The 8813-nt window shown below is 39.9% G+C and overlaps 2 protein-coding genes across 3 annotated transcripts; one reads left to right on the top strand and one right to left on the bottom strand.

The window, feature by feature from the left end:
* Positions 1–216: 216 nt before the first annotated feature.
* On the bottom strand, positions 217–4938 carry vamp7 (vesicle associated membrane protein 7). Of its 2 annotated transcripts, none has more exons than XM_088370151.1 (8): positions 4781–4938; positions 4251–4418; positions 3454–3511; positions 3092–3229; positions 2148–2238; positions 1453–1520; positions 1264–1356; positions 217–1119 (listed from the first exon to the last, which is right to left on the bottom strand). In XM_088370151.1, exons 2-8 carry the CDS (start codon positions 4394–4396, stop codon positions 1054–1056), a joined length of 660 nt encoding a protein of 219 aa, XP_088226277.1. In that variant the 5' UTR covers positions 4397–4418; positions 4781–4938; the 3' UTR covers positions 217–1053. The 2 variants fall into 2 exon arrangements, with proteins under 2 accessions (XP_088226277.1, XP_088226286.1); XM_088370160.1 differs by lacking the exon at positions 4781–4938 and adding an exon at positions 4714–4777.
* A 159-nt stretch (positions 4939–5097) lies between these two features.
* On the top strand, positions 5098–8195 carry polr1d (RNA polymerase I and III subunit D). Its single transcript, XM_088370172.1, has 5 exons — positions 5098–5253; positions 5712–5809; positions 5896–5972; positions 7022–7104; positions 7929–8195. The coding sequence occupies exons 1-5, from the start codon at positions 5215–5217 to the stop codon at positions 7974–7976; spliced, it is 345 nt and encodes a 114-aa protein (XP_088226298.1). The 5' UTR covers positions 5098–5214; the 3' UTR covers positions 7977–8195.
* The last annotated feature ends 618 nt before the right edge of the window (positions 8196–8813 follow it).

An 8813-nucleotide genomic window follows, 5' to 3' on the forward strand; every position in this document is an offset into this window, starting at 1 on the left:
CAGCGCAGAATTTTTTTCTACCAATCTTTCTTCAGAGTTTTAATATACTTTAAATATAATGTACTAGTTTGTTAGTAATTTCCAATGGCAATTTTATACATACTAAATAAGATTATATATAATCTTAGTGTTTAAGAAATCATGGCAAAAAATCTATGTTTGCATTTTCAATTTTTTAACAAACCTGCCATTGTTTAACTGCTGCAGACGTCGACATATTAGACATATCAGGTTTTTATTTCAAATGAGAATGTACAGAATTTATAGTTATTTTATACTTGCGTGAATACGAACAATATGAACACAAAGCCTACACTCAAAGTAAAACACAAAAAGGTGCATTATGAGAGACCTTAGCATTATGCTGAACAACAACAAAACAAAAAAATCACATTTTGAATTGGTAAACAACAATCATCAGTAACATGCCAGGTATTTAATTTTACATACGCAATCATTCAGAGGTACAATATATATTTTTTCCATTATCTGACTTTCAGCATTTACTGCATGATACACTATGTGATTAGTAAGAAAACACACAAAGGTTTACAACATCTGTTTGTTTCCTAGGTTACTTGTTACATGTATTTTGTCCAACATGAGTATTCGGTAAAAGGACCGGAGACCGTGTCTGGTCAATCTTCTCAACATAACTAAAGCTTGGAGTTTTCATATGTCAAGGTTCTTCAGTCCACATTAAAGAACAAACATGTAAGTCAGCTGTTGGTATGTTTTGTTTTCAGTTTGAATGGATGGAAAACAGATACAGTATGAAAGTGCTACAAATTAGACAGACAAAATGGTTTAAGACGGTATTACTGTGCCACATCAGTTGTTGGCCATGTTACTGCTGTCCATTTTGGAGGTTATGATGTGGTGGGGGGTGGACCTCCTCTCCTGAAGGCAAGTGTACGCTATCAAAGCAGCAGCAGTGGGAGCAAGTGTCTTTCAGGCAAACTAAAGAAGTAAAGCAAAGATAGTATCTGTCCATTGGCAACCACAGGTTGAACAGGTTCATCTCCTCCTTTTCCACATCAGTCCATGGTCTCTTCATTTGACACAAGAGGGCCAGGAGAGGCCACCACAGGATGCAGAGACAATAATGTAAATGACCACCTTAAAAGACAAAAGAAAAAAAGTTAATTTCCCACAATGACATCCAATAGTTCACTTTTTTGTTGGTTTGTTTTAGTTTTGATTTAACAAATCAATGACCCAGTGTTAGGCAGGTTCTCAATTATATGAGATACAATTACTCACCAGGCACACCAGCGCAACAACTAAGGTCAACTTGAGGTTTTTCATACACATGGCCCTGGCAAGATTCCGACTTGTGGTCTTAAACGTGACAGACTAAAATAAAAACAGAAAAGGAGTTTTATAATTAATTCACACAAACAGACAGCTGTTATCAGATATTACACCAGGAAAAAAGGAGAAAATACTCACAGAATCAACCAGATTTTCTGTCTTGTCAATCAACAACTCCAATTTCTCCCCCCTCTGAGCAACCAGATCTGGATATGAGATAATTTAAGAATAAGAACATGCACTTGTATCCAAAGTCAGTCAACAAAGGTTGCTGTCCTGCCTGTTTTCTGTCGTGCTGCCGCAAGAGCGTACTAATAAACTGATCATCATAATCAGGTATAGTGCAAGGAGACATGAAAACAGGCAGGACAGCAGTCCTTGAGGACTGGCGCCGGACATGCCCTGTCCAGTGATATTGCTACGTGTCCCCGACTCCTTCTGCACGGGTTGGTGCTTCTTCCCTCGCGTGTGGCCGGCTACCGCCTCCTGCACTTGAACTCAGTCACGTCCGCAGTGACGCACATTGCTTAGCGGCACGCACTATCAGCACTATCAGCGTGTATTTCAACGCCGTTCTCCCGTCACTTATAAACCCGCGAAGTAGCGCATTCGCAAAAGGTGAAGCGCGAAGTGGCGAAGGATCACTTTACCTTAAATTAGTATGCAAGCTGCACGCGAATGATGGTTATATAAGAGCAGCCGTTTGTTGGTGTGATATGCTGCGATCCGATTCGATGACTAATCGCAACTGCTACTATTGGTGACTAGTTAACTCACAAAATAGTCGTTTGTGGTGGTCTTACAATCCACAACCCTCTACACTGATGACACACCTATGTTGCGGACCATAATGCCCTTCAGGTCATCCACTTGCATCTGTGTTTCAGTAAGCCGATCTGATCCCCGGGGATCCGAGTGGTGTTTCTGCAAGGAAATGGAAAGGAAACATGTTCAGTCCAAAGCTAAAAGCACAAATGGATAATTATTATCAGTATCATTTTGGAGTGGATGATTAGGACAATCCAAAATAGCATACATCTTCCTCTGGACCTGATTTTTTCAGATGGACATTATTAGCATGGCTTGCTGACTTCCTCATGTTTTTACAGCAATTTTGACAAAACTACAGAGGTGATACTTTCTGGATAAGTTTGGGTTTCCTAACCACGTAACAACATAGAAGGACAAAACACATTCAATTAAAAGAGAGTCACCTCAAGCTTACCTAAAAAATACAATTATTGATTAAACCCATTGGAGGCGACATCAACATGAAGTCAAAAACGCAGCTTATTGTCAAGGACCACACCCAGATATTTGTATTCCTCCACAATCTCAATTTAAGTGAAATGATAAGAGAGGCTGTCCGCAAGCAGAAGGCACTGGATGCTATTGAATGCTGAGGGAGGAAAATTCAATAAAGAAGAGTCTTGCATGCGTCTTATGCCCCTCAAGATGGCTGGACAAAAAGTGTAGCCCATTGCCAACCCTCTATGGAAACTGCATTGACTCAAGGTGCTGTTGAACGTGCCATGCCAGCGTGTGTGGCGGCAACCAGGTGAAGAGTACAAAGACAAGTGTGTCTTGCCTACAGTCAAGCATGGCGGTGGGAGCGTCATGGTATGGGGTTGTATGAGTGCTGCTGGCACTGGGGAGCTACAGTTCATTGAGGGAATAATGAATGCCAACATGTACTGTGGAATACTGAAGCAGATTGCAAGAATGTAAATACATAAGAAAATGACTAAAACTACGCAGGTACTCTTGTTATATTCACCATTTGAGCGGCCAGCGTCGATGAGAACTCGCTGTTCATGGCGTACGGCAGGGCTGTTTGTGCTCGTGACCCGTATGTGGTCTGGAAGCGCCGCTTGATCTCACTGAGGAAGCTAAATGCACGAGACCTTTCAAAATCCTTTCACACACATAAAAAGGGTCTATGAATAAACAAATAGACACATAATACATAATCTGAAATGAGACATGCAACCCTCCCGAGTGCAGTTTTAGCCTTTTAAAATAAGTCAAGCCAACAAAACATCAATCCAGTGTTTGACTGTACATCAGTTTTGGTAAGTGGCTGAGATTCCAAGACATTTAGAAAAAGAATATTTCATGATGGTGTGAACCAGTACTTACATCATCTGTGATACAGAGGTATATGATTCTGTCATGGCAGATGTAATGAAAAAGATAGCTGAAAGATAAGGGGGTTTGAAAGAATATTATTTCATATTCTTCCCTGTTTGAAAGAACACACTATTGTAGACAAAAGCCGCTATTATTCTTCCCAATGTAAGAAACGAAAAGGCCCTCTTTCCTCATCAAAGTATTTGTTTGAGGACACATGTACAATATTCAAGTTAAAAAGTTTCTTTATTTAGTAAAGGATTATTTTTAGGAACAAAAACTTAATACATTGTCTACAATCAATGTTAATTTTTTCTTCAATTATGATTAACCGCTTTAAAAAAAAAAAAAAAACATTTTACTTGCTGTCAACTGGAAATGACATCACATCGTAACAACCAATAACGGCCGAGCATACGAACATCACATGAGCCGTGATTGGTTGGTACCACTGTTATAAGTTTCCCTTTAATTAGACAAATGTGTGTAATCTCCTACCAAGTGCTTGTTTGCAAAGAAGTCAACTAAATACAATAGCTAATTGTCAAATGAACTAAGTATAAAAACTACTATGTAAAGATACAACTTCAGTGCACACTTTTTCCACACGCGCGCACGCACACACACATATACACACACTGCTAAACTGCGAATGCTTGAGTATTTCAACCCTATTCTTGAAAATGTCGTATGTAAGACTTAACGGCGATACATCCGTTAATATGGTAACACAATGGCAAATAAATGCAAAGTCCCACATGAGGGTGAAAACGTAAAATATGCGTGAAGAGCAAATGCACACTTACCTGCCATGGCTGTATGTCAACTTGTTATTCTCAGAGGGAATTTTGGCTAAGATTTGCTCAGTTACTTCCAGGAAGTTGCCGCCACACCATGCATGCTTGGCTAGGATGGTTGTTCCACGAGCCACCACGGCAAATAGAATTGCCATGGCTACAGTTGTTGGCACGTACCTGACAACACAAGAATATGAAAGGATGGGGAGGAGACGAACCTGAAACGCACCTGTCGAACATTTTCACGATAAGGGCTAATGGAAATCTCTGCCTCAATATTCCAATCAGATTGTGAATAACTCCCAAAACAGCTGGTGATCTGGCTGACGGGAGGTACACAAAAGAACTACAAACTATGATGACACATTTGAGTTTTTTCTAATGTTGACAACACTCGGCATAAGACGTTACTGCTGATCCAATTTTGCACCAACAGTAATACAATGTCACATTTAACGCTCAGTCAAAAAACCTTAAATGCAAGCAGCCTTTAAAGAAGCACGTTTACACAAAACTCCAACATCGGAGGACTTTCTCACCTAGCAAATCCCTTTCGAGTGACTTCTGCTTTGTAAACCAGCACCCGGACCTTCAGACCGGAAACTAATGTACTGGGTTAAAGGGTAGTGTAGTCCACATTACGTTTCATTAATGCATGCTCTGTGGAACCGGTTAAATGTTGGACTACAAGCTGTAACTTTCTTTTTCGGCAAGGTTTTAATACGTCATGATATTGCGACAGAAATATTTATATTTATCTCCGACGCTTAGTCTTGCAGGTAATTTAGAGAGAATTTGTTCTGTAACTGTATCATTTGCAACACCCACATTAAAAAAAATAAGCTGATATAACAAATCCAGTCGATTAAAACATACTTTGAAGCGTTTTTATAGGACATAAACAAACTCACCCCAGCTCTTACCTGTCAGACAAAACTATGGGTAAACGTTTAGGTCCGTGTGAGTGTGCAGCATGGCTGAAGAAGGCGAGAAGAAACGAGTTCTTGAAATGGTAAGAGTCTTAAACAAACCCTGCAAGATCGACACTGACAATTTGTAAATATGATTTTAACAATAACCCGACGCCACCTCGGCACCCGATAGGTTTTACTATACATTGCATTCGTAGTGTGATACTAGCATCTGTGGTGCGGCAAGCAAATTGCCCGGTTATTTACACGTGAAACATTGGTGATATAAAACAACAATGGTGATCAAAATCAGCAACACTTTAATCAGCACTCAAGCTTTCCACATTACTGGTGATCTAAAGTCTCACTATAATGCAACAGAAAGGACTTAACTTACATACCTTGTTTACGTTTTTTTCCACTGGGGATCGCTCTTGATTAGGTGACTTTAAAGCTGATAAAAGTTTAACTTTTTTTTTTTTTTTTTCTGCAATGCGTTTTAGGTCCAATTAAGGCCGGCAAAAGTGAAACTGTTATTTTTTTCTGCAATGCGTTTTAGGTCCAAGCCGATGGCTCTGATGAGGGCAGTGTGACATTTGTGATGCATGATGAAGACCATACCCTGGGCAACTCTCTGCGATATATCATCATGAAAGAGTCAGTGTTTTTGACCAAGTTGGTGAAAGAAATGTTTTATTAGTTTAAACCAAAGGTCACTTTTCCTTTTTTTGTGTTTACACCAGCGAGTCTGTTGAGTTTTGCGGCTACACCATCACCCATCCATCAGAGAACAAGATAAACTTTCGGATTCAGACACGAGGTAAAGAACATCTGCTACCAATAATGGTGTTTTAGAATATTTTTGTTAATTTGACCAGAAATGTGCAAAATAGTAAGTAGACATTTTCTTTGTCTGGGCTACAAAACCCCACAGGCTTTTGGAAACATACACTTCACTATGAGAAAAGAGCTTATACAATATTTGTGTGTGCGTTTCCCCCAAATTGATACCACGTTTCTAACATTACGTTAAATTGTTTTTATTTTCGTTTTGTCCAATTATATTTGACAATCAGTGAGGTGGGTACATGTGGAATTATGTTAGCAAAACACTGGCCCAGACTTAACATCACATTGTGGATGGGGAGGCGGTTGGATAGATAGATAGATAGATAGATAGATAGATAGATAGATAGATAGATAGATAGATAGATAGATAGATGAATGGATTGATTGCATGTCAGTATAAAAGTATTATAGTGCTTCATCTTTGCTTACAAGTATGTGGTAGAATAGAAAATGATTTTTTTCTCTCCAGGATAAAATATGACAGCAGAAAAATTACACTTTACATTATACAGACATGCAAATACTTATCTACTGGTTTAACAAATATTTTGTCTCTGGATTAACTAGTTAAAATAGTAATCCTATTGGTTGAACAAATATTTTTGGTGGATTAATTACAAAATTGTTCTGTATTCAGACTGTCGTTGTATTTTACAACATTTTTGTTCCTTACTTTGCCTATGTAGCGTAGTGAATGTGACCTGAATATGTCCCGTGGCTTTGAGTAACCCACTCATTCTGCTTTGATGAAAGAGAACAATGAATATGTTCCCCGCCTTTCCATCATCTGCACTGCTTATCCTCACGGGGTTGAATGACTGCTCTTTCAAAACCCAAATAGATTTTTTCGACTGCGGTTTCATCACATGAATGATCTACGCTAAAAACGGGAACCTCTTGTTGTCTTTGGACCAAGGAAGCGTTTCTTACGCCAAATTCACACCGACCGCGGAACGAATGCGTTGGGATGCCAGTTCCTCACAGGTACCTGCTGTTCCCCCCCCCCCCCCATCCCCTTAGATGGAACTCCAGCCGTTGACTCTCTGAGGAAGGGCCTGACTCAGCTCCGGGATGTTTGTCAACATGTTCTCACCACTTTTGAGGTAGGCCTTGACAGACTTAAACAAATAAAGGTAAAATGCAATATTGAAAAAAAACATGCTGCTTCAGTTTACGAAAGGGGGTTTGAATCAAAAGTAAAATGGATCAATCTTCTTTATCTTAGATCTCATATTAAAGAACACTTCAAATAATCAGTACCACTACACACACCCAGCAGTCATCGGGCAGTAGGCGGGGGACACCCTGAACCGGTTGCCAGCCAATCGCAGGGCACACATAGACACACGACCACCCGCACTCCATCTGGGCAATTTGGAGTGCTCAGTCAGCCTACCATGCATGTTTTTGGGATGTGGGAGGAAACCAGAGTGCCCAGAGAAAACCCACGCAGACACAGGGAGAACATGCAAATTCCACACAGGGAGGGCCGGAGGTGGAATCAAACTCGCACCCTCTGAACTGTGAGGCGGACATGCTGTAGAGGGGTGGCAGGAGTAATTGATTGACAAAACCACTTTGTTGTTCAACCAAAAATATACTAAACACTTTGATACCTAAACACTTACGTATTCTTACCCTTAAAAACAATTGGCTGATTTATTTTGGAAAAAAAAAAGTCTGTACACGTTTTTTTTAAGTACTTTTACTTGAACACTTCAGGCTAAGCTTTGATTTTCCCCAACATAGAAAAATATTGGACTCGTGATCCCAATAATACTTGGAAGGAATCACTGTCATCTTCCTTTAGCGTCAGCGAGCACTGCTCAGATGGCGCTTTTTGAACCCATGACAGGGCCTCTCAGCAAGAGACCCTTGTGTCAATGTTGTCGCAACTCAAGCTGAATGTTCTCTTTTACTATTCCAGGCAAAAGTGAAAGAGTTCAAAGAAAACCAGGAGCAACCCATGGAATGAAGGCCATCAAGCCAAATGAAATAACATAGTTTTATTTATTTAGTAAGTATAGTTTTATACAAAAGGTTGTTGAAATGCAGCCATGCAAGTGCTTGTTCAACGATATTGGTTGTCCCCATTTTTGTGGGCCAAAGCATTTGGGTATTTTTTTTCCCTGTTCCGTATTTCCCGAATTGTTGGCTTGAGGAGGCACAACATTAAACTCCAGAACAAAAATGATCAGTGTCACATTGTGTCCTATTTTTTCATTCCTCAACTCCCCCAAGACTAGATATTTTCTGTGCTATGTATTGTCGCAACTGCTCCTTTTAAAGGATTTCAAAAGCATTGATGTAATCCTTGGAACACAAAATTGTTTGCATCTGTCCTTTTGGAGAGGTGTTTGACATCTGAAGGGAAACTATGTATCTAAAGATTTCACAATTGGCTGAAGAATGCAATCTGAGTTATTTTGCATTGTGCCGCCAAAACAGATGCAGAAAAAGAATGAGGTCACTGAAGTTTGAATAATCGCATGTAAGGTTTGGAGGGTTAAGCATATCCGTCTGTCACATGTCAACACATAGCTGCGTTGACAGCTTTGGGAACAATCGTCAACACATGGTTTTCCAAAAGGAATTTCTATGGTGCAAGTTATCTCGTGTTTTCCGCTTAGCCTTGCTGCACCCATAGACTCAAGAGACATTTAGATGTGCAAGTCACAAAATTGTTGGACATTCTCTGCAGGGGAGCAAGAACGGGACAGATTGCCTGCATGGAGCCTGATGACAGTCATTCTGTCCAATGCTTCAAGTAAGAAATGTGTTCCATGACAATCATCAGTGGGAGTCAAACCTT

This window comes from Syngnathus floridae, chromosome 1, assembly GCF_059516105.1.
Source record: "Syngnathus floridae isolate MCC-2025c chromosome 1, RoL_Sflo_1.0, whole genome shotgun sequence".
NCBI classification, from domain to species: Eukaryota; Metazoa; Chordata; class Actinopteri; order Syngnathiformes; family Syngnathidae; genus Syngnathus; species Syngnathus floridae.

Coding starts and splice junctions, on each gene's coding strand:
- vamp7 (XM_088370151.1), bottom strand. CDS start 4,396: ATGGCAATTCTATTTGCCGTGGTGGCTCGTGGAACAACCATCCTAGCC. Junction 1,521..2,147: donor CATTATGGTCCGCAACATAG/GTGTGTCATCAG, acceptor TCTCATATCCAG/ATCTGGTTGCTCAGAGGGGG. Junction 1,120..1,263: donor TTGTTGCGCTGGTGTGCCTG/GTGAGTAATTGT, acceptor TTGTCTTTTAAG/GTGGTCATTTACATTATTGT.
- polr1d (XM_088370172.1), top strand. CDS start 5,215: ATGGCTGAAGAAGGCGAGAAGAAACGAGTTCTTGAAATG. Junction 5,810..5,895: donor CGATATATCATCATGAAAGA/GTCAGTGTTTTT, acceptor TGTTTACACCAG/CGAGTCTGTTGAGTTTTGCG. Junction 7,105..7,928: donor ATGTTCTCACCACTTTTGAG/GTAGGCCTTGAC, acceptor TTACTATTCCAG/GCAAAAGTGAAAGAGTTCAA.